This window comes from Panthera pardus, unplaced genomic scaffold (assembly GCF_024362965.1).
Source record: "Panthera pardus isolate Hobbes unplaced genomic scaffold, ASM2436296v1 HiC_scaffold_24, whole genome shotgun sequence".
In the NCBI taxonomy this organism is placed as follows: Eukaryota; Metazoa; Chordata; class Mammalia; order Carnivora; family Felidae; genus Panthera; species Panthera pardus.
This window is the reverse complement of record NW_026526810.1, coordinates 117,329,178-117,355,956: the sequence shown is the minus strand read 5'-3', so window position 1 is coordinate 117,355,956 and position 26,779 is coordinate 117,329,178. Positions and strand designations below refer to the sequence as shown.

At 36.1% G+C, this 26,779-nt stretch overlaps 1 protein-coding gene across 6 annotated transcripts in view; it reads right to left on the bottom strand.

Annotated features, from left to right (window-relative positions):
• TSHR (thyroid stimulating hormone receptor) overlaps positions 1-26,779 on the bottom strand; it is a 158,782-nt gene that overhangs the window by 66,122 nt on the left and 65,881 nt on the right. For 2 of the 6 annotated variants that reach the window (XM_053889683.1, XM_019461922.2), the window contains exons 2-3: positions 5,683-5,754; positions 646-720 (exon numbers count right to left, since the gene is read on the bottom strand). The exons of 1 other annotated variant lie outside the window; for it this stretch is intronic. In XM_053889683.1, coding sequence (XP_053745658.1) covers positions 646-720; positions 5,683-5,754 — 147 coding nt within the window. Of the gene's footprint in view, positions 1-645; positions 721-5,682; positions 5,755-8,560; positions 8,681-26,779 lie in introns of all 6 variants that reach the window. 3 more of the 6 variants (XM_019461923.2, XM_019461926.2, XM_019461929.2) reach the window with 2 other exon arrangements.

Below are 26,779 nucleotides of genomic sequence, written 5' to 3'. Positions count from 1 at the left end.
TGACGAAATGTGCTGCCTGGTTTTAACGTGGTAGGCATGGTGCTTAATGCTTACATGCATTATATCGTTCAATATTTATGCTCACCGTATGAAGTTAAAACTCTTATTAGCTTTATTTTACAAATAAGGAATGTGAGGCTAGGAAAGATTACATGATTGTGCAAGGTTAGACAGTGGGTGGACAGAGAAGCCAGGGTTCCAACCCAATTATAATCAGCTCTAGGGCCAGAGTTTGTATCCTGACTCCTGTTCTAATCTCATGAAGCTACATTTCTCTTCTATGTTTTCCTAACTGAGGAAAAATGTTAGATATACAGAATCTTGCACAGGCCTGGAATCCAGTTAGTAGTCAGTAAATATGTATTGACTCACTGACATCCACACCAATGAAATCTGCTGACATACTAGTAATAGAATGAAATGACAATTTGAGAAGAGAACTTCTAGTTTTGACTTTACCTTTCAACCATGGAAATGGGATTTTGGATGGATTAACAAACTGTGAGAACAAGTCAAGAATTTAATCGGACACAGAAGTTTTGAACCATGGTTGAACACCCAGCTGTTAACAGCCATTTGGAGCCCAGAATTATCAGTCAAGACTGGCTATGGTGGGGTCTGTGCTGCACTTTTCATTGTACTTACATGTGAGTCATTTTACTCAAATTGTAGAAGGAATGTGATTCCAGTCGCTGCAGAGTTGCATCTATTGACAAATAGCTGAATATCATAAAAATATAATGCAAAGTAGAAAGTTAGTAGGGTTGTGAATGCCAAACATACTTCAAACATATTGATTTTGTTAAAACTTCTTTGTCAGGGGCTTCCCAGATCAGACAACATGTATAACCTCCATGATTTCTCCCTAATTATGCTCCAATTAGTTATACTTTTTTCAAATCCTGTGATACCTGAAAGCTTCCCGATTCATTAGGTCCTATTCATCCCTAAGGTTTCATTTAAATGACACTTCCTTCAGAAGCTTTTCCTGAATTTCCCGATCAGGTAAAATTTCCCTTAAGTATCCCTCATTGCACCAAGAACTTCTCCTTTCATTAATTATCACAGTACAACTTTCTAATTGTTTGGATATTGTCTGATTAGGCTGTACATTCTCTGAAATGGAGAACAGTGTCTGCTTTGTGTGGCCTTTGAATTTTGAGTGTCTTTCATGGTGCCTGGCATGTAGTAGACCCTCAGTGAATATGTGTTAAGGTAATGAATAAACGGTGAATTACTCAAAATAGCAGAAAATGAAAGAAATTAGAAAAGAACACAATAATAAAAAAAAGAGGCATTTTTAACAGTGTACCTGCATGGGATTAGAAATAGAGTCTCAAAGAAGATGAGAAATTTATAATTCTCTAGCGGAACATTCCATAGGGTAGTGACTACATGTCTACTCAAGACTTCTTTATTTTGATTAATCTGAAAATTCAAGACTTTTCTGGAACTTTATAAGCAAAGGATAACTCAAATAAAGGCTTTAATTATTATAAAAGAGAAAAGAGAAACTTCTAAGTACAACTTGTCAAGAATACCTAAGGAATACTGTTTCAAGTAGCCTCCACAAATTCCATCTTGTTATAAGAATGACTAACGCAGCCAAACTCAGTGACTGCTTTTTATTGAGAGGTATCTCTATATTTGGGAAAATTAAATATTAATAGATGGTGTCCACCTGTTGTCATAACAGAGATTCTCAACCCTGGCCATTCAGTTAAACTACCTGGGAGGCTCTTAAAAGATACATATGTCTAAGACTCAATCCAGGATAACTAAATCAGAGTTTATGAGGGATGATGTGCAAATACTTTTCTTTAAAAAAAAAATCTATCTTTAAATTTTGAATTAAATCTGCCAGTAAAATGTTTTCATTAATACAATGTTTATAAAAGGAACTCTGTTCTATTTGAGTTTTTATCACGTCATTGGGAATGTTCTAATGGTCCTGTACTTTCTTATCTATTCTCTAAATAATTATCCTTTGATTTATCAGGTCACCCAAGCCATTGCCACTTGTAGATAACATTACATAAATTATTCTAATCCAAATATATCTTTAATATGGAAGGAGCAATGGAAGACATTGAAAAGATTATTTTTTGTGTGTGTATGTGTGTGTAGAGATCTACAGAGATTTATAATGGATGAAGCTGTGCCATTTGAAGGAAAAGATGAATTTTGAAAGCTACAAACTTGTTTTCCTAACTTTATATCATACCTATTGCTCTGAATTTTCTCCTGAATTTCTTAGTTTAGAAGTGTGAAGCTTTCTCAAAGGGTTACTAGAATGGTCATTCTGTCCACATCATAAGAAGTTCCAGTTTCTCCAACTGAATGATACATCCTTAAAGGGCTCTTATGGCTCAATTTGGAAGACAAGATGTAGGAACCATTTATTCACTGGGATGAAAGATGTGATTCTCTGCTTGCTTATCCCTTTTTTATAAACAGGAAAAATCAGATCCCATCTCTTCCTCAAATTTCTTCTTAGCATGTAAGTCTTATGTAATCACTAGGGTGACCATATCATTTATCATCCAAACTAGGATATTTTTGTGAGTTACACAGGGTGCTATTAATAATTATGCATGAATAATAGGTGGAAATTTATACTGAACCAGTACAAACCTATCCAGGATTGCCCAAATGTTTTCTCTCTTGCCCCCTAAGCAGACAAGAACTTTAACTATTATTTATGTATCTCTGCATGTTTTCATTCAACAAATATCTATTGAATATTTACTCTGTGTCAGTAAGTGGGCATTGACAAAACAGACCTGTTCCCCAGCTTCAAGGAACTCATAGTAATGGGTGATATAGGCATGTAAACGAGATTAGCATATACAGTGATAAGTGCTCTGATGTGCTTCAGGAAACATTTAACCCAGACTAGAGAATTCATCATATTCTCCACGGAGGAAGTCTTAACAGGACCTTCAGATCTGCCTGGATGTCCTGTATATCTTAGCCAACCCTCCCTCTTTTATTGTCCATCACTTTTATTTCAAACCTTCTCAAATTTCTAACTCTCCTAACTTCACCCTCAATAATTAGCAGATAATCTTTTAATAATTTGTAGAAAAGATTGAAAGCTTGAGATGAGAATTTCTTGAATTCTCCACCAATAAGCCTATTAATCACCTCTTCATCTCTTACTACTACTTTCTTGTTACATGTAAAAGATGACAATTTTCTTGTACCAAGTCAATCCCTTTATTTGGATCCCATCTGTTCTTGCCTTCTCAGGGACCCCCAAATTGTTTGTTCTTCATTCTCTTTAGCCTATCCCTCTCCAATGATTCCCCTTCACTGGTCCCAATTACATCTGCCTGGAATGAAGGAAAAATCATGTTTATGTCCTGATTACCTGCTGGACCCATAGCTTGCTTGATGCCTCAAAGGTAACTCAAATGCCATATGCCCCAAACGAACTCCTAACTGTCTCCTTGATTCTCCACAGCAAATTCACACAAAACTTCTCTATCTCAGCAAATATGCTCATCAACCACACAGGTGTCCTGGTCAGACACTTGGATGAAATTCTCCATCTCTTCCCACCTCCAAATCAATCAACTTTTGAGTTTGTTAGTTCTCTTATTTATTTCTCAAATCTGGCCACTTTTTCTTTATTTCCCCTCAACCATTAGCATTCAGTTCACCATCCCCTCTGCCCCAGGGACACTGCAACAACATCCTCACAAGTTTCCTGTCTCCAGTCTTACTCCATTTGACTCCCTTTCCACAGAACAAGCGAATGTTTCTAACACACCTGATCTGCCACTTCCATCCTGATAACCATTTCGTGGCTTGGACCTTAGGGAAGATTTCAAATTCCTTTACGTGGTTCACAAGGCCTTGAACTTGCTTATTCCCCGGTTTCATTTCTCTCTACTGCCCTTCTTCCCACTTAAGCTTCAGCCTCAACAAGTTTATTTTAATTTAACCAACAGCACACCTTTTCCCTTCTTCTTGGAACTATCTTTCTACTTATTTCCCCCCCCAGATCACAAGTTAGGTGTCATTTCCTCTAGGGAGCCCTCTATGACCACACTCTCCATCTAGGTAAGATGCTTCTTATATGAGTTACACAGCACTCTCTAACTGACTACACCATAGTATATCTCTTAGGAAGGAAAGTGGAAACTCCATGAGTTTTGTCAGATGTCATATGTAAAGCATTTAGCAAAGTGCCAGGCACAGAGTAGGGCCCGATAAATATTTGTTGAATGAATGAATAAAGTAATGGTCAAGCTATTGGGACATCCAAGCAGAGACACCAAATAAGCAATTATATAAGAAGATGAGAAGGGTATTTCAAGTTGTTTAACTTTTAGGCCACTAAACGCTGGTGCTGTTAAACGGAGAAGAAGGAACAGTTTAGCAGGAAGATGAGTTTATTTTGGCTATGCTGTTTGAAGTGACTGTGGGACATCAAGATGATCATACTTGGGAAGAAGCTTTAATTCAGGCCTCAATTGTAGCAACAAGTCAGGGCTAGAGATACTCATTTAGGAATTAACTGTATTGGGTAACAGTGAAGCCAAAGGAATGGGAGTGTCCATTCAAGGAGAAGAGGGTATGAAGGAACTGGGACAAAAGAAAGAATGAACTGATATTTAAGGAACTGAATGAAATGAAATAGGAAGTTAGGAAAGGAGAGTGAGGATGAGGAAGAGTAGCTCAGGTAAGATGTTAAAAAGAAGGATGAGAGAACAATATCAAGGAAATCAAAGGAGACAAGAATTTGAAAATAGAAGGGCTGTTCAGGAAATCAAAGACTGCAGAGATACATAGCTGGAATGGTTTCTCAACCTCAGCCCTGTTGACATTTTGGACTAGAAAATTCTTTGTTGTGGGAGGATATCCTGTGCCTTGTCGGGTGTTCAGCAGATCCTTTGCCTCATCCATTCAATGCCAGTAGCACCCTCCTTTCTAGTTGTATCAACTAAAAATGTCAAATGCCCCTGAAATGACACAACAGACACTCGATAAATGGTCATGAAATGAATCAATTGAGCCAAAACCGACACAGGTTGCTCCTGGTTGTATTGTCATTTGGTGTACCTGAATTATCTTGTGGCTTGTCAGAATCCATTAAACGAAATAAGGCCCTGGTTTATTTCATATACAGTTATACTCTTTGTCAACTCAACATGGAAGTCCTTTTTATCCTTACTCTTGAGTGCATAACAATTCAGTTTTCTAAGGTTTAGAATTATTTTTGTGGGTTTTTTTTTGTTTGTTTTTTTAATGAGAGAAGTCTGAAATCATTAGCTACATTTCTGACAAAATGTAAACATTTGTCCTGGTAAAAAGTGAATCAAGAATCCGTAACTAGGAGAGATGGACTAGACAGTGTGTGTATGGGAGAGATTCCCAGCTAACACTTTGTCGCATCCCAAGATACATTAAAATACGTTGAGAATTATTAAATTGTCAAGATCAAATGAATTTAATTTTGCAGTAGGTTTAAGAAATTAGGAATTCGGGATTGGAGATGTAGCAAAATCAAATAAACATCTTTTACATATACTTTTCAAGTACATTGGAAATGCAAATATCATTGTTTTATGCAGATACAATGTATAACAAGTATTTTTCTTGATAGAACACATTTAGAAAATAACATGGCTGGCACAGTTGCAAACTTCTCTTTATATTAAAAAAGTGACTTACATCCTGGAAATATTGGGCAGATTTGAAAATGCACGACTGGGAATGGTTTTCAGATGAGTCTCTATAAACTTCCTATGAAGATAACAGTTACACAATTAGAGTTTTAATCATTGGATTTTTCTAATAAGTCACCTTAATTATGAGCAATACATTATGAGAGGTATCCTGGTCCTTATGACATCCATTTTATCATACATAATCAACAAAAATAATACTCAAGGAAAAACAAACATACATTTCCCCCCCCAGCAAACCAAGAACTGAGAGTGAGAATCAAATGCAGAAAATAAAACTTCAAATGTCATCTTTGAATTTGTGGTAAACTCGTATACCTTGTGTGACATCATATTCAAATTATTAACTGGAGGGCAATATACCATAGTCATGTTCTGTACGACTACTGAATTCATATCAGGCACATGTCAATGGAAATATCTTGGAATGCCATTGGAACATATATTAAGAACACATTAAGAGGATTAAATCTATTTGATATATCTTGAAGATGAAAAATAGTGGTATGGTTACAATCTTTTTGCCCAACCAAAATCTCTTCAACCATTACCTTGATCTTATCATCTACTTGCTGCAGTTTGGAAATAACTGGCTGACAAGGAGCTAATTCTCAGGGTTGTAGCATCTTTGTTGCATATGCAAGTTAAAGGTTGTGACTTTTCTTACAGTTTGCTTTTTTGGACACTTTTCAGAAGGCCAAGGTTTTTTCCTTATATCAGTAATAAGACATCTTAATGTATTTCAGTATGTCTGCTCACCAAGGTGTTCCATTTTTTACTTCCTTTTTTTGCTACAGCAACTGCTTGATAGAATCCTGTATGGAAGAAGGTGTCCTAACTCACTTTACAAAAAGACAACACCTCATCACACTTACCATCTTATCCATGGGTCTGTTTTTGTCATATAAATATTCATAATTACGCATCATCCATTTACTTCCTTTCTTAAAGAAATAAGACTAAAATTGTATGTTTCCCTCCTAGGCCGCAGGGTTTTATTTCTCAACAATCTATTTCCTTGGTCTCTGCATTTTTTGAACTACTAATTTTTGCAGTGATTGAAATGCATTTGAAACTTCTGGTTTCTGGTTCAGCATGTCAGGAGCCTGGAGAAGAGAAGACATTGGGCAAACCACTGTTGGCAAGATTGTAGAGACAGACAGGCAAATAAAGGGAGTCCCAGACTCCCAGAGTGGAGACTGATGTGTGGAAACCACAGAGAGAACGAGTGTCAGGATAGGAAACCTTAATTGGGATTGGTGAATCCTGGAGGCACGGTGCTGATAGATCTCCATGGGGACACAGTCACAGGGGGACTTCCACAGTTTTGTGAGATTTACCTCCAGGCTCAACCATGTTCTAATAGTAAACAGTAGAAAAAATAGCCCCTTGTGCTTCTGGCAAAGAGAAGAGAAAACCACTTGGAAATACATCAGAGCACTTTGTTCTTAACAAGGCCTGCCCCCCTTCCCCCACACCCAGGGGAAACTATTAACCAGGTCCTAACTGACTGGGGAAGGGAAATACCCAACTCTAGGTCACTCTAGCCATCCTATTCTATCTAAGGAGAGAGGAAAAAAAACGTGAAACACTTGTGAAGTTCACAGTGAGGCACAGTCTCACTAAAAGACTAAGACCTAATCACAGGACTATAGAATGTTTCCCTTCCCCCCAGCACTTCACCATCACATTACTAATGGCCTCTTTACAGCAATTCCTTTCACCTAGTACATCATGCCTGTCTATCAAGACATAATATCTGCAATTTGTTCAATCAGTGCATCAGTGGGGCCAAATTAGTTTATAAAAGGATCTATTAACTTAGAAGAGGGGAGGTGATGTGGATGACAAAAGGGTAGGTTGTCAGCTCTTTACAACCCTGGATGTTTCAGCATAAAGCCGAATGTTGCCTTAATATGGTTTCACAAATTTAGGTCTCATAAATGATCCATCCTTTCTCATAGGTCTCTCACTTACATTCCCTTAATTGGATTGATTAAAACCTATTGGTCCAGATCCAAGATTCTGAATTTAAAAATAAAAGCGTAACAACTTATTCAATTAAAATCTCCCAGTAAAAGTGGGCCATGCCAAAGGAAAACAAAGGATCAGGTACACACCTGTTGGGTATCACCCAAGGAGATTGAGTTTCTCAAGCTCAAAGATCATCCTGCATATAGAACCTGCTCTAAGGGCATGGATCTTGAGGACATGCTTATTGTAAAATTGCACACACTGCTTATAGATAATGTGGACTTAATTTGTAACTTCACTGTCTAAAAATTTGGGTGTTGAAAAGTAAATGACCTATTCAGAAAATTAGAGTAAGTTTACAATGGTATGTAAGAAATTTGACGTGGAACAGAAATACCATCTAAATGTAATTTAATAGATTTTGGGTAAAAGATTCAAATAATGTTTATATTCTTTCACAATGCATGTATTTCTGAAATATATAATTCATGTTTCTTGAATTCTCTCTTTCTCTGTCACACACATAAACACACACACACTTTAAGTGAGAACAAAGACCTTTTTCCTACTACTGATTTAGTTGTAGTTGATGGAGTTCAGGACACGCTATCCCAAAACATGGCGATTTAGCATGTTGAACATTTTAAGCTGGAGGAATCTGAGACACAACAGGTGCATTAAGGACCCTGATCTCCTTCTCCTCTGAAGCAAGTCATAAGACTCTCATGTGGGGGGTGCCCTGCCTATATCCTTATCTCAGAAAACACCAAGGGAATCTGAATGAACAATGAATAAGCTCCCTTCAGTTTTCTACCCTTTTGTTCTACCACATTTTCCCATGACTTTACATTCCTCATCAAAACAGCATAAAAACACTCAGGTTTAATCACCTCTTTGGGTCTTCATTTCTTTATGAAGGCTTCCATGACACATAAACATTTTCCATTAAATAAATTTGTATGTTCTTCTCTTGTTAATCCATCTTCTGTTACAAAGCCCCAGCTGAGGAACTAGAAGGGTAGAAGGAAAAACATACTATTTTCCTCCTCTATAGTTTCTGGTGATGAGGATTGGATAGTAAAAGGCTGGGATACTCCATCACCTTGGAGACTGCAGCTAAGGTCTGGGACAACTGGCAGAAAGCCAGCAGAATGTAAGAATTCTTAACGTATCAGTTTTCAGGATCTTTATCTTCGTTGAGAGAGGAAGGTAAACACTTCTCCTTGCCCTTTCCTTTCCAAATTCAGGTTAGCAGGAAAAAATATTTGTATTTGTCAAATCTTTGGATAGTGACCCTTTTGAGTTTAGTGTTAAGTACCCATTGTTTATTGATCCTTTCCCTCCCAGAGTCAGCTATTTTCTTCCTGTTTAGGTTTTTGTTTTGTTTTGTTTTTGTGTTTTGAGAACCTTGCTTGGCTTTTTACCTGCCAGGCTATGCAGATCTTCAGTTGCCTTTTAAGAAATTTGCCTAGGAAACAAAGATTCTGTGTTTTATCAAACTAATTTCCTGTGCTTCATGTTGTCTTTATAAGGTCTTTTGATTACTTACTTATTAAGGTCTCTAATATTAAAAGAGTGGAGGGTTTTGTTCACAACTATGTAATGTTCTATATTTGCCTTCAAAATCTTCTATTGTCAAATTTGGTTAAATGGTTGACCAAGACCTTATTTAATCAAGTGTTCAAATCTTTTGATATTCTTGACAAGTTTCCCCAAATCAAATTCTGAATAAAGTCTTTCTGACTTTGAACTAACTTTGAGCTTTTCCGGAGGATTCCTTCAAAGCAGACTTAAAAAGGGCCTGTATTATCAATCAGTTTTCTTGTTGTACTTGTATAAATAATTGGGCCAAGTTTAATAAGACTAGATTTATTTTTGCAAATAAAAATAGTCTTTGATTATCTATGGTAGAAATGGAGGTGACTGTAGAGAAAAATTTTGTTTCAGTTAGAAAGTATTACCCACTCTTGTGAATGTTTGCCGTCTTTGAACTATTTTTCATTTCCTTGTAAATTAGATTTTGCCATTTTGTACATCTTGTCAGTTGTTACCATATCCAATTTTCTCTCACCTTCCTGACTTGTCATCACTAAAAACGAAAACTACCCATTTCTCAAAGTCCTATAAGCCGAAGCTGGATGATGATATAAACTTTTAGGGAATCACCAAAACAGATCATGTATGGGTACTCTTTGTACCTATAACTGTGTGGGTCACTCAGAAATTTCACTGGAACATCTAATTCCATCATCAGAGACATTTACACTGCAAACCAAAAACATTTATTGATTGTTACTCCCTGCCCTTACTACCCTACCTACAGGTGCTTTGAGCCCAACATCTAGAAATCGTGACTGACCACCCTCTGGGTTCAAAAATTGAATTTATAGTTTGTTGGAACCATTAACCTTTGTTTTTCTTTTATTTCCATAGAAATGTATCTCATTAAATGCCTGATTACTAACACCGTTAGAAGCCTAACAGACGGGTGCCCTTGTTCCCGCTCCTATCACCACCTTTTGAAATGAAACAACTCTTTAGGATTGACCTATTCCTAGGACTGAGAGCCTGGTTTGCTAGGACAGGGGATGATCGATCTACCCACTAAGTTTCTGGACTGTCAAACTTCTTGGGGAAAATTTCAGATGAGAGAATAATGGGGTTTAAAACATGCTACCCCAAAATATAATACCTTGGCATATTGAATATTTTAAGCTGAAGGGATTGAGAAACAGTAGGTTCAGGAAGAACTCTCCGAGCCCCTTCTCCCCTGAAGCAGGTCATAAAAGACTCTCATATGAGAGGTGCCCTCCCTATACCCAGATAAAAGAGCAATCTTATTTCTGAAGACAGAGGGATGCCGAGGGTAATCTGAACACGTAGGCTTTGCTAGATCTCCCCAGTTTACTACCCTTAGCTCATACCCCTTTGTCCAGTGACATTTATCACCACCTTCCATTTTTTACCTAACCTAGTATAAAAATGTCATTTCTTCAAGTCTTCATTTCTTCATAAAGGCTCCCATGTCATGTAAAACTTAAATAAGTATTCTTTTCTCTTGTTAATGTGTCTTTGGTGATAGAGCCCTAGCTGAGAAGTTAGAAGGGTAGGAAAAGATGTTTCTCTTCCTCTACACAGCATAACATGTTTTAAAAGACAGAAAATTTGAAATGCTGACGTTTTACTCATTCTTCTCAGCCAGGTTTCTCACCTAAGAAAGTCCACCAATACAAATGGACTAATAAGGATTATGGATTTCAGAACCATGATACAATGATTCTGAGATACAATATGCACAATAAATCCTAAACAAAAGTGATGGGGGAATGACAGCAATTCTAGCCCTAGATGAACATTAATTATCAATTATTAGTGGATTAACTTAGTTTATATCATGATGATTATAACATAGCCTGACACAGAAGACTGATTTCAATAATGTTAAACAAATGAATTATCACAATAGAAATTGATCACATAAATTGCCAAGTTCAGTTTAGCAGTTTGTACATTTTACCTGGATATATTCATAGTAATATACACATAATCTGGAAAAATAAACTCATTATTGAGTTAAAACATATTTTTAAACTCTTGGTATTAATTACCTTAGTTGCAACTTTAAAATTTATCACCTATTAGCTTAAGCTTTCCTTCACTTTCTTCTCTTTTTTAATTTTATTACTTTATTTTGAGAGAGACAGAGTGTGAGCAGGGGGAGGGTCAAAAAGAGGGGGAGAATTTCCAGCACTGACAGCACAGAGCCCAATTTGGCTGGAACTCATGAACCTGTGAGATCATGACCTGAGCTGAAATCAGGAGTTGGATATTCAACCAACTGAGCCACCCAGGTGCCCCTCCTCTCTAACTTTTAAAATGTTATTAGCCTGAACATTATGAAAACATGTAGGAAGAGTTTTCTTCCAAAGTACCTTTTTCTCTTCAAATAAAGAGCAAAAAATAATTGGCTGGAACATGGCGTCTAGCTAATGAAATAATAAAGACAGCATGTTTGTTTACAGAGCCTGTGTTCCATTTTCCCCCAATAGTCTTACTATAAGTTGAGGATTATGGAGAATAAATTATTGTGATACATGGATGCCTTGTAGCTCCCTAGCTAATCCCAGGTGCATGAGCCTTAAAACTCATAGAGGTTTCATGGTTGTTTTGTTAGGCGGTATTTTGTAGCTAGAGCTAACTGATACATGGTTATATTGACCTATTTCTCTGTGCCTTCACACGGGCAAGCAGCTGCATGTGTTTTCCATTGTCTATGTTTTCAAAAGCAAAATATTTATTTAAAGAATTGTGTAACATTGTGATTACTGCTTTAAAAGCAGATGGTAGAGGAAAAAAAGCAAATGATTGTGATTATTTGGCTAGAATATTTTAATTTACTTTCAGAATACATTTTGAATATTTGTGGAAAAGGGAAAAGACACATCTAAGTATATATTCTGTTGACAAAAACATTAGCAAAGCTTCAAGGTGTTATACTACTGTCCAAAGAATTAGCATCAAAATAGTATTTATTTTGGATGAAAATATACTAGGTACTGAAGAGACTTAGTTTTTTATGTTTTTGATGGTTCAAAATGAGAAGGCAGTGATTATTCTTGCTATAAAGAAAAAAACTCAGAAAATGTGCCTCATACAAATAGCAGTATTTACTATTAATGACTAGGGGCATCACATACAATTCATTGGGGGAAAAAAGCTTATAGTTTTATATCTAAGTGAGGTATATACACTTAGTTGTTGAACAAGTTGGCTTTAGGATATGGAAAGAATAAATATTTAATAATGAACATTTATATTAATAAATTTATTTTATAATAAATAAGAGAGAATAAATATTGAAGTTCATGATGTAATTTAATTTATTTTTCTATGAGTTATGTAACCAAGAATGATCCACAAAGGTATGCCTTAGAATCAAATGTTTCCTTTCAGCCTTGCCAAATGTCTGCATTTAGAAGGTATAATGGTGAAACAGAAATGCATGTGAAGTGCCAGTGATTGACTTGAAGAATTTGCAGAATAGGATCCATTTTTAAGGACTGTCTTTTTTGTTTTTGCAGTAGCAATGCGGGAGGGAAACCTGGTTAATGCTAGTAAAGAGAACAGACAGTTCTCTATGTTCCAACAACAACAATTTGTGCTCTTAAATTTTTCACATGATGGTAGGGTCATTTCACTGAAATTTTAGCAACATGTAAATCCAATCAGCATTCTAACATTTTGTTTTGTGTGAGTTCCCTGTAATCATAAATACATAGTTTTTATGTATGTGTGTACACGTTGGTGTGAGGTTTAGTTAATTGATGCTGCGTGGGAAACATCCTATTTATTAAAAAATATAAATTATGAATGGATGAGCATGACTGAATTTTACTGGGTTGAGAAGCATAGTTGATCTTCCTTGCCATGGCTAAGCTTGTGTGTGCCAGAAACACCAACTTCCCATTTAATCTCTTGGCAATCAGGCTGAGAATATTTTGTGATTTTGCATCAAGCTTGTTAAAATATCACCACTTGGATTTCAAAGGCCTCCTTTTGTATTAAATACCTGTATCAATCAATCAACCGATAACTCACTGAGATATGTCAAGTGCATAACATTGAAATAGTCATTGTGACCATAGAAAGTACTAGTAGTAGAAAAAGAAGAAATTGTTACAAATAATGCAGATACTTAAATATTATGAAACTGTGGATTATAAAATGGGTAATATTAATATGACATTTATCACTTGCCTGCTGTTTTTACTTTGCTGAGAAGATTCTCATTAGTGAATTTATTTTACTATTGTGTTTTATATATATATATATATATATACACACACACACACACACACACATACATACACACACACACACACACACACACACACACACTGTGGTAAGTTATGAGGAATGTAGCAAGTACAGGAATTAAAGTCAGGGATGTAGATCCAGAAGGATCATGCAGCCAAATATTTGGGACTCTTTATATAATATACAGACTATATTTTTAAATATGAAAAAATTATTATTTAAAAATTTTTTAAATGTTGATTTATATTTGAGAGAGGGAGAGAGCGTGAGCACAGGCAAATGGGGGAGGGGCAGAGAGAGACAGAGACAGAATCAGAAGCAGGCTCCAGACTCTGAGCTATCGGCACAGAGCCAGAAGTGGGGCTCCAACCCAAGAGCCCTGAGATCATGACCTAAGCCAAAGTCAGACACTCAACTGACTGAACCACCCAGGTGTCCCTAAATATGAAAAAAATTTTAATCTGTACTATGTGTGTTTTCTGTTTCAGTGGTAGAATGGCATTTTAGTCAGTGTTCCTACTGAATTATTTATAAGTAACACAAAAATACCAGGTGATACCTACAATTCAAGGTACTATATTGCAACCCACCACCAGATTCCAAATGGAGATGTGAATCATCATTTTGGGACAGTTAATTTCTGTTTGAGCTTTAACTTTTGTGATCTTGGACTTAGAAATACAAGCAATGTCTTGACAAGTTTGGCTGTATGGAAATTGTCTAGCTTAGGCCATCTGGGATAGTTTTCTATACACAACAAATAATTTGGCTTAGTTCTTCAGATTAAAAAAATATATACATAATTTGGTTTTATTTCATTATTTAGGACACTTTGTGTATTAAAACTTAAAATATTTTTAAGTTTATTTATTACTTTTTGAGAGAGAGAGAGGAAGAGAGTGTACAAGTGGGAGAGAGGCAGAGAGGGAGAGAGCAAAAATCCCAAAAAGGCTCTAGCATGGAGCCCAACATGAGGCTCAAACTCATGAACCGTGAGATCATGACCTGAGCTGAAATCAAGTGTTGGATGCTTAACTGAGCCACCCAGGCACCACTGTATTAAAAGTTTTTAATACAAATTTAACGTCTAATTTACAGCCAGTAAGATGCATAAATCTTAAATGTATAATTATATACTTAAGTGTATACAAGTATGTATGTGTACTTATACTTTCCATATGTACACATCTATTCTCATGACCAGGACTTGGATCAAAATATAGACTATTCCCCTGCCATGCACCTTTTCTGACCAAACACTTTGAAACTAGGTGTCAACCATAAGAAAAAATCTGGAAAGACCATAAATACATGGAGGTTAAACAACATACTACTAAACAATGAATGGGTCAATGAGGAAATCAAAGAAGAAATTTAAAAATACATGGAAACAAATGAAAATACAAGAGTCCAAAACTTTTGGGATGTACAAAAGTGGTCCTCGGAGGGAAGTGTATGGCAAGATAGGTCTACCTCAAGAAGCATGAAAAATCTCAAATAAACAACCTAATCTTATCATCTAAAGGAGCTAGAAAAAGAACAACTAATGAAGCCCAAAGCCAGTAGAAGAAAGGAAATCATAAAGATTAGAGCAGAAATAAATGATATAGGAACTAAAAAAAAACAAAACAAAACAAAACAAAAAACCATAATAGAACAGATCAATGAAACCAGGAGCTGGTTCTTTAAAAAAATTAATAAAATTGATAAACCTCTAGCTAGACTTATTGAAAAGAAAAGAGGAAGTTCTCAAAATCACAAATGAGGGAGGAGAAATAACAACCAACACCACAGATATACAATTATAAGAGAATATTATGAAAATCTATATGCCAACAAAATGGACAACATAGAAGAAATTGAAAACTCCTAGAAACATAAATTACCAAAACTGAAACACAAAGAAATAGAAAACCTAAACAGACTGATAACCAGCAAAGAAATTGAATCAGTAATCAAAAAACTCCCAACAAACACAAGTCCATTACCACAGGTGAGTTCCACCAAACATTTAAAGAGTTAATACCTATTATTTTCAAACTATTCCAAAAAATAGAAAAGGAAAGAAAACTTCCAAAATAATTCTTTGAGGCCAGCACTACCCTGATACCAAAACTAGGTAAAGACAGCACTAAAAAATAGAACTACAAGGCCAATATCCCTGATGAACATAGATGCAAAAATTCTCAACAAAATGTTAGCAAACCAAATCCAAACGAATTTAAACAATACGTTTAAAAATTCACCATGATTAAGTGAGATTTATTCCTGAGATGCAAGGGTGGTTTAATATTCACAAATCAACATGATACATCACATTAATATAAGAAAGAATAAGAACCATTTGATCCTATCAATAGATGTAGAAAAAGCATTTGACAAAGTACAATATCAATTCATGATGAAAACCCTCAATGAAGTAGGTTTAGAGAGAACAACCTCAATATAATAAAGGCCATATATAAAAAATGCACAAGTAATATGATCCTCAATGGGGAAAAACTGAGAGCTTTTCCTTTATAGTCAGGAACAAGACAAAGATGTCCACTTTCACCACTTTTATTCAGCATAGTACTGCAAGTCCCAGCCACAATAATCAGGCAATAAAAAGCATCCAAATAAGCAAGGAAGAAATCAAACTCTCACTCTTCACAGACAACATGATACTCTGTATAGAAAACTGGAAAGACTCCACCAAAAACTGCTACAACTGATAAATGAATTCAGTAAAGTTGTAGGGTACAAAATCAATGTACAGAATCTGTTGCGTTTCTATACACCAATAATGAAGCAACAGAAAAATTAAGAAATGCAATTCCATTTACAACTACACCAAAAATAATAAGATATCTAGGAATAAACCTAACCAAAGATGTGAAAGACCTATCTATCCTCTGAAAACTATAAAACAGTGATGAAAGAAATTGAAGACGACACAAAGAAATGGAAAGACATTCCATGCTTATGGATTAGAAGATCCAATATTGTTAAAATGTCTATATACCCCAAAGCAACATACACATTTGATGCAATCCCTATTAAAATACCAAGAGTATTTTTCACAGAGCTAGAACAAATAATCCTAAAATTTGTATGGAACTACAAAAGACCCCAGATAGCCAAAGCAATCTTGGAAAAAAAAAAAGCAAAGCTGGAGGCATCATAATTCTGGACTTGAAGTTATAGTACAAAGCTGTAATAATCAAAACAGTATGCCACTGACACATAAATAGACACACAGATCTATGGAATAGATTAGAAAACCCAGAAATGGACCACAACTGTATGGTCAATTAATCTTCAACAAAGCAGGAAAGAATACCCAATGTGAAAACCAATGTTTCTTCAACAAATGGTGTTGGGAAAACTGGACAGAAACATGCAAAAGAATGAAACCAGACCACTTTCTTATACCATATACAAAAATAAATACAAAATAGATTAAAGATCTAAATGTGATACCTGAAACCAACAAATCCTAGAAGAGAACACAGGCAGTAACTTCTTAGCAACCAGCCATAGCAACTTCTTTCTAGATATGTCTCCTGAAGGTGAGACAGATGAAACAAAATAAAAAATAAACTATTGGGACAACATCAAAATAAAAGCTTCTGCACAGTGAAGGGAACAACAAAACCAAAAGGCAACCTGCAGAATGGGAGAAGATATTTGCAAATGACATATCTGATAATGGGTTAGTATCCGAAATATACAAAGAATTTGTAAACCAACACCCAAAAAATGAATAATCCACCTAAAAATGGGCAGAAAACATGAGTAGTCATTTTTCCAAAAAAGACATACAGGTGGCCAACAGATATATGAAAAGGTACTCAACATCACTTATCATTAGGGGAATACAAATCAAAACTACAATGAGATATCACCTCATACCTGTCAGAATGGCTAAAATCAACAACACGAGAAAAAATAGGTATTGGCAAGGATGTGGAGAAAAAGGAACCCTCTCGCACTGTTGGTGGGAATGCAAACTGGAGCGGCCAACTATGGAAAATACTCTGGAAGTTCCTCAAAAACTTAAAAATAGAACTATCCTGCAATCTAGCAATTGTACTACTGGGTATTTACTCAAAGATTATAAAACTACTAATTCAAAAGGATACATGCCTCCCGATGTTTATAGCAACTTTTTCTACCATAGCCAAATTATGGAAACAACCGAAGTGTCCATTAACTGATGAATGGATAAAGAAGATGTGGTGTACATATTAAATGGAATATTAGTCATCAAAAATGAAATCTTACCATTTGCAATGACATGGAGAGTATTATGCTATGCTGAGTGAAATAAGTCACTCAGAGAAAGACAAATACCATATGATTTCACTTATATGTGGAATTTAAGAAACAAATGGGAAAAAGGAAAAAAGAGGCAAACGAAGAAACACCTTCTTAACTATAGAGAACAAACTGTTACCAGAGGGGAGGTGGGTGGAGGGATGGGTGAAATAGGTGATGGGGATTAAGGAGGGCACTTGTGATGAGTCCTGGGTGATGTATGGAAGTGTTGAATCACTATATTGTGATTGTAATAAACACACAGCACTCACTATGCCAAACACTATAAAAGCGCATTACATATATCATTACATCTTCCTAACAGCCGTGTGAGTTAGGGTATATTATTATCCCCATTTTATAGGTGATGATCTGAGGTACAGAAAGGTTAAATAATTTGGTAAAAGCTACGCAGCTGCAAGTATGAGAGCCAGCTTTCACTCACAGGGAAAAAAAAGACATCAGATTCTTTAGCATATTCTACTGCCATTCTGCAAAGTATAGAATGTGATAACAATACCTACCACATAGGCTTGCCATGGAGATTTAATAAATTATTATTGGAAACACTTAGAACAACATTGGCATATTATGAACACTAACGTGTTTTTGTTAAAGAAACAAAAACATATAAATCTGTTGGCCAATTTATTAATCAATGATGAGAAATACAATGTCCAATGGGCCAGAATATTCATGATGACATGCGTATTTTTTCTTGTGCACAGACTACTGTAGGGAACTAAGACAGATGCAGAAGATTGCTTGAAGGGCATGAAATCAATCAAAACAAGGAGATGAAATGGATTTTAAATGTTCTCAGGCTAAGAGAGCCTATCAATACCATTTTACAAGGAATGGTTTTGCCTGTAGGGTATGATATCCACTAGTAAACGTCCACAGATTTAAGTTTCCTTTGTCCAGGACATTGACTAGATGGAAATTTCCACAATTCTTATCTGTGAATCCACTTTTTCTCTGCCTTCAGCTGATCAATCCTCTGCCTGATGGATGTTTTCTTCAACCAGATTACAGAGGGTCATACTATTTCCTTTATAGGATTTCATATGTCTCTATTATGATCCCTTACATGTTACTTAAGAAATTTACTTTATTTCATTTGTTTCTAATTTTCTAGTAAGCATTACAGTGCAGCTTCAATATTATTGGCAATATTTTATTATAGACCTATCCTTAGACTCTTGTTTGTGTTGTGTTCCTTTTAAATGAAAAAAAAAAAATGTAAGGGCGCCTGGGTGGCTCAGTCGGTTGAGCATCTGACTCTGGATTTCCACTCAGGTCATGATCTCATGGTTTGTAACAGTGAGCCTCACATTACCAAGCCTGCTTGGCATTCTCTCTCTTCCTCTCTCTCTGCCCCTCCTCTGCTTGTGCGTGTGGACATGCTCAATCTCTCTCTCTCTCAAAATAAATTAATAAACTTAAAAATAAAAGAAAAAAATGGAAATGGTTTCCTTTAATACTCTTCTTCAACAGGTGAGGAAACCTTTAGGTTTTGAGGAGCACAGTTTAGAACCTATGTATTTGTCCAAATCTTGTTATTTTATGGACGAAGTAAGGTCAATAAATAATCTGGAGTTCATTTATAATATGAAGAAAGGTTAAGTGACTGAAGTTCATATGATAAAGTGAAAGCAGTCCAGTTTCCTGCAAACTTTTCAGTGTAAAGCATATATAGATAATCTGAAGATTCCTTCCTTTGCTATGAAGCTGACTCAGAGGCACTTCAGGAATCAACATGTATTTAAAAATACTACATATAAGTTGAGTGCCTACCACATTCCAGGCATCACGCATGGTGTGGGGAATGCAGTGGTAAGCAAGGTCAGATAAAGGTCCTGCCTTCATGAAGCTAAAACCAGTGGGGGAATTTGACATTTAAAAAAAATTTTTTTTTGACATTTATTTATTTTTGAGAGACAGAGAGAGACAGAGCACGAGTGGGGTAGGGGCAGAGAGAGAAGGAGGTACAGAATCTGAAGCAGGCTCCAGGCTCTGAGCTGTCAGCACAGAGTCGACGTGGGGCTCGAACTCACAAACCATGAGATCATGACCTAAGCCGAAGTCAGAGGCTTAACCGACTGTGCCACCCAGGCGCCCCAACAAGACATTTTTTAAGACCCACTTAAATAACTATATTATTACCATGGTGTTAGTGCTATGAACGAAGAGTATAGATCTATGTGAGTGTAGAGAAGTCCTCTCTAAGGAACTGATTTAAGCTGAAGGCTGCAGTTGACAACAGATTCTGAAATGAAGTGTCAGTGAAGGAAGCAAGGTGGCAGATTGGGAGTCAGGACTTCATGAACTTCCACCAAAAAAGGGCAATAGCAAGGTGAGGTAGATATCAAAGTGAATTATATATTGCAAAATACTGAATGTCAGAAATTATAATGTTTGAGGTCTTAAAATGATGCCATAAACACAGCTGGCATTCAGTATGTACTTCTAGATAAAGCAGCTTGGTGAACACGTGTCATCTGTCCAGTGTTCTAAAAGTAGTTTTTGTTTTTGTTTTTGTTTTTTACAAATGGCAATGTAGGCTTTGGCAGAGGGTGACATTTTTTTCTGGCTCTGATATGCGAATTGGAAATAAATTCATGGTCTCATTAAAATTTCAAAGTATTGTCTGTGAATTTTATCGAGGGAGAAAAGAATTTATTGGCTTAGGACACTTTCAAATCAGTTCCCAGTTTCAAATTAGGAAAACGAGCTAGATATTCAAGAGATAGTATGCGTATATTTGTCTCTCTATATTCTATTCAGAAATGTTGAATACAAAGGTCAAATGTATTTGGAGGAGGGTGGTTTGTGTGTATGTATGTATACATGTGTTATATGTATGTTTTTGTTATTACTATTATGGAAAAGAAAAATAATTTTATCTGAAAAATGCAAGTACTTTCCATTCCTAATTTGCATTTCAGGTGTTAACATTGTTTTTTAAGTTTATGTAATTTGAGGGGGGCGGGCAGAGAAAGAGAGAAAATCCAAAGCAGGCTCCATGCTGTCAGTGCAGATCCCAATACAGGGCGTGATCTCACAAACCATAACATCATGACCTGAACTGAAATCAAGAGAGAGACACTTAACTGACTGAGCCATCCAGGCGCCCCAGGTGTTGACATTTTTGTATGAGTTAATTCTCCTTTTTGTGTTTGTTTCAACGGTTCTACGTTGATTTGAAACCACATTCTTCCTACCCACCATCTCTGTTCTTCATTCGTTTGTATAGATCCAAATTTCCATTTGGTATTGTTATCTTTCTGCCTAAAAAACTTCCTTTAGTGTGTTATTGCTGCTTTTAGTGCAAGTCTACTGGCAATGACTTTGCTTAATGTTTGTTTATCTAAAAAGTCTTTGTTTTGTCTTCAATGTGGAAAGATATTTTCACTGGGCATAAAAATATAGGTTGGCAGTTTTCTTTCAGTAGTTGAAGATGTCATTCTGTTGCATTACAAACTGTGTAGTTTCTCTTTTAAAATATTCTCTACCACTGATTTTCAGGAGTTTGATTATAATGTGCCCTGATGTAATTTTCTCTGTTTGTTCTTCTTGGGGCTCATTAGAGCTTTTTGGAATTGTAGATTTAGAGTTTTTATCAAATTTGGAAAATCCTGGGTCATTACCACTTCAAATATCTTTTATTCTGTTCCCTTTCTCTCTCATCTCCTTTTGGAGCTCCAATCACATGTATATTAAATGAGTTAATATTTCCACAAGGTCAGTGATATACTCTTAATTTTTTTTATATCTTTTTTTCTCTCTGTACTCAATTTTGGATAGTTTCTATTGCTGACTTTTCGAGTTCTTAGGTTTTGTTTCCTTCTGTAATGTTTACTGTTATCAAACTCCTTCAGTTAATTTTTCATTGTATATATTTTTACCCATAAAAGTGTCACTTGTTTCTTCCTTATATCTTCTTTATGTCATGGTTTTTTTTTAATTTTCTTGAGTTTATTTAGAAGCCGTATAAAAAATATTTTAAAGTCATTGCCTATAATTCCATTATCTCTGTCATTCTAGGTCTACTCCTACTAACTGTTTTTACTCTTTATTGTGGATCATACTTCCTTTTTTTTTTTTAATTTTCATTCCTGTTGCCTGGAGAGATAAGATAATGTGGAATTTGCTACTGGAAGGAAAAAAAAAAGATCTACTGAGGTTCACTGTGGTAGTAAAAGATGGCTACAAATTTCCCTCTCTTTGAATCTGGGCTGGCCTTGGGTGCTTAACCAAAGAATGTGGTAGAAGTAATGCTGTTGGATTTTGAGGTTATATTGAAATTCTTATAGCTTCTGCCTGGGTCTCCTGGAATACTCTCCAGGAGAGCCCTGAATTTTCATGAAAGAAGTATGACTATCTTGAAAATATCACTTAGAGAAGCCACATGTAGAAACTGGAGTCAAAGTCCCACTCGAGACCAGCATTCAGCCATCCCCACCAAGGCAGCAGACATGTGAATGGAGCCAGCTTAGACTCTCCAGCCGTACCCATTTGTCATCTGAATACCACTGAGTGAACGCTTATGATGCCATAAGAATGATACAGCTGTATCTTACTCTAATTCCTGACATATATCATTAGATATCATAAAATGGGTTTTCTGATTGCTGTATAATTGACATACAATGTTACATTAGTTTCACAGATTGAACATAGTGATTCAACAACTCTATGCTATGCTCAACACAAATGTAGCTACCACCTGTCACCATACAGCATTATTACAATACTATTGGTTATATTCCCTATGCGGTACATTTTATCCCCCCAATTTGTTAATTCCATAACTGGAAGCTTGGTTATGGTACCTCCTTGGTTAAGGTACCTCCTATTACCTTTCACTCATTTTGCCATAAAATGATTTTTTTAGCCTCTAAATTTTAATGCAACAATAGATAACCACAATACCTACTATATGTTAGCTACTGTGCTAGGAATTTTATACATATCATATATTGCTAAGAGTAGCAGAGTAGCTATATCTTAACGTAGTAAACCTCCTCACCCTGAGATCAAATCAGTAGAATTGATAGAATAAATTCCTACAGAATGATAGCAGGTAAGCTTCAGGTCCACTGTTCTCTTTTCCTCTATTATTTCTATTCTGGCTATAAAGTTACTTGAAAACTTGGATAATAATAGGATTTAATAACTTGTAAGAGGCAATCTAGGAAGGAGTCTTCTCCATGTAGCATCGTCAGTATTTATTTTACTACCTGTTTTCCCTCAGTACGATGGAGAAGAGACTTCAGCTGCCTTTTGACTGGACTGGCCTCTCTCAACTCTGCTAGTAACTATCACTGTGACTTTAGGTAAGTTATAAACTTTCTGAGCCTCAATGTTTTGTGCATGTGTAGAGAAGAACATTTTTGTTTTGTTTTGTTTTTTCACTAATCCACAGGGTTGTAATGAGAATCAGGTAAAATAAGCTAATTGAAATTAGATAGAAAATTTTATGATTGTGATTATAAAACTGTTAATAATTATTATAATTAACAAGCATTTAAGTACTTATCTCAAAATATGTACCTCCACCCCACCATCATAGGTAAAGAAGTGGTTTAGAAAGAACAGACATCTCTCATTTTCAAATTGAACTTGGTTCTGATTTAGGAAATACTGGAAGGTAGAGGTTGAACTAAAGGTTCCATGTGGTCTAGGCCCATTGCAATGTCATTTTCAAAGAAATACTGTTAAGTCAATAAAAGGAATTCCTATCTTGTAAAACTTAAAGAACATTGAAGGGAAACCACTCATAATCCTCACAACACATTTTTAAAGGTTCTTTCCTCCACTTCTCCCTCTTTCAAAGCTATAACCTGATAAACTTCTAAAATTCTGTCAAATTTCTTCCTCCCCTTCTCTTTCTACCTCCGTCTTTCTTAAAAATGTTGTGATATGCAAACTGATCTAAACTTACTAGTTATTTCTGCCTCCTTTTTAGATATCTTACTCTACCCATTTTCCTGATTTTGTACACAACTCATAAAAGGAAATGGTTTAGAGAGAGCCTTCCTTTGGGGTAAGGAGGGAGGCACAAGCTAATTACAACAACATTATTAAAAATAATAACATTAAGGTGATTAAGATGCTTTCTTATAACAGCCTAAAAATCAGCTACTTTTTATAAGGCTGCAAACTGTTGAAAGTTGCATGAGACCCTCTAAATGTGATATGCTTTTTAATAGTCATTTTCTGAAATCATTTCAGCTGGAGGACATTGAAAATGAGTCACCTAAAAACAGCCAAAACTTCATTTTTCCCCCATGAGATGACTTAAAAGGTTTTATTGTTACTTCAACCTTAGGGACAAGCTTTATTAGTATTATCACTGTATCCAGTATCCAATTAAGCAGACTTGAATTTGTGTGTGCATAAGAGAAAGTGCTATTAACATTGTCAAGACATCAACACACCTTGGATGAGATTTTCCTTATTGAAAAGAGTCACTGGATTTCCCCATCTTTTCCACGATGCCATAAGCAGGTCCTGAGGCAAGGATTTGTGTGCAAGTGATTTACTAAGGAGGGGTTCCCAGGAAAAATCACAGAGGGACAGAGGGAAGCAGGGCAGGAAAGAGAAGGCCAAGGCCCAGACTCAGTGGGAAGGAGCTCTGGAATGTCTTAGGGTTTTTCCTAACTCAGAGTGTGGGCTTTCATAGTCCTACTTCAGTCCTCTGTAAACTCTTCAAATCAGCTTCAGGCATTTCTCTAAGGAGGAGGCATGATCTGCCAGAAGTAAAAGCATCCTGAAGTTGGGTAGGGGCACGTAGAAATAGTAAGAGGGACCTAAACTGATATGGAGTACCACATGTCTGGGGTTCCCTCTTAGTTATGTGCAGGTAAATAACATAGGAACAGACACTGGCAGCTTACCAGGTGCCTGCTGCTGGGCTAAGTGCTTCACATTCATTATTTTATGTAAACCTCACAACATCCCTATGATATAAGAGTATTCCTATTTGTCAGCTGGGGAAACTAAGGTTCAGTAAGATTGACCTTCTCAAGGTCACACAGCAAATTAATTGACATAGATATGAACCCAGGCCTGCTGAAGCTGTCCTGGGAAAAAGGGAAGAGAAGCCCTTTTGTGAATTAATGAAGCTCTCTATTCCATTACCTTCTGCTTGAAGGGCTGATTACTAAAGACGATGTGAAACAGTTTATGCAAGATCAAGGGCTCCTGAGAAAGAAAGCTTTTACCCCTTCCCTTCTGAGCTGAGATGTACTAGAACCTGTCCAAAGGATGGAGATGGTTCTCAGTGAGATCTACTAAAAGGAAAGACACCTAGGGGCCCCCGTGATGGAACTCCACTGAATGACGGGGCAGTATAGACTTCTGAACTAGACCCTGCATGAGTTTAAACAGTTAGGGTGCTAATAGGAGTTCTGTGCAGGGTGGGTCTGTGGCTGGGTCATCCCTTTTAATCTGACCATTATGGAAATAATTACTTGTCATGAGAATATAAGCTAGGGCATTGTAATTTGAGGCATCCAAACATGGACTTTGCTTGGCTGAGTGTAAGATTTTCTTTTCTTTGAAGAACCACTTCATCCCAGACAGGGATCTGGAAGAGTATTGGCTTTGTTGCAGCAGTGGACTATTTCTACCTGCTCTTAGGGAGCAAAACTGACTTTGTGAAAAAGGTCTGTTTCTGTGGATTTTTAATAATACAGCAGCAAAATAGAGGATTAAACAAAACTGCCCTCTTTCTAACACCATAGAAATGAGACACTTGATGTAGATGTTTTGCATTCATGAAATTATCCTTTAGATTTCTAGCTCCCCTAACTATTCAGAAAATGAAATGAGTTTGGATGTATGTTTTCATTGAGAGAATAGTGGTGATGACTCAAAAAACAAATTATAACATGAAAGAGATGGTGTTTACCTGTTTTTATTTTCTTTCAGACTATTACTTGGAGAAAAAAACCTAATTGTTACTGTTTTCTTTCAATAGCCTAAAAGCATTTAAAATGTACTCAATCTTTAAAGATCTAAAACATGGTATTTCTGATAGTTTCATGTGGATCCTTTATGCATATGATAGTGACCATTTCAAAGTATCTGGACAAATCAACAAACTATTATTTAGGTAGGTGCAATTAGCAACTGACTCACAATTCTTCGGATTACTCGTAAAATTGTTTCTTGCTGCCTCTCTCCAAAGATGAGCAAAATAAACCTAAAGAATAGGCTTGTTTGTGGGGCACCTGGGTGGCTCAGTCGGTTAAGCGTCTGATTTCAGCTCAGGTCATGATCTCACAGTTCATGGGTTCAAGCCCTGCGTCGAGTTCTATGCTGACAGCTCAGAGCCTGGAGCCTGCTTCAGATTCTGTCTCCCTCTCTCTCTGCCCCTCCCTCCCTCTCTCTCTCTCTCTCTCTCTCTCTCTCTCTCTCACGAATAAACATTAAAAAAAATTAAGAAAAAAAAGAATAGGCTCATCTGTGACAGCAAAAAATATGGATGAATGGATAGATAGACAGATAATTATAGTGTCCAAAGACAAGGGATTGGTTAAATAAGTTATGCTACATCTACTAAATGAAATATTATTCTGCCATTAAAATTTATTTAAAAGTTATATGGGAAGAGCATGAGAAGATATTTAAAATGTACTATTAGGTAAAAAATGAACCAGTTACAAAAGAGCACATGGATTACAAAACAGTTTTATGTAAATTGTATAAGATGTGCAATAAATGTACCACAAAATGTTAGTTGAAGTTTTCAGGGAGCAGGATTAAAGATATTTAAAATTTTCGTTTTGTAATCTGTGCTTTTTAATTTGCCTACCAAAAACATCTATTTCTTATTTTGAAAGTTATTAACCATTTTAAAAAGCGTGAACAGGTGGAGCAGGGTTGCATCAAAATTATTCATAAGTATAAGCATGCTTTATAGTTCTAGAAGAGTTATTCCTTCATTAAAAGGTCAAAAGTATGGCGCACCTAGGTGGCTCAGT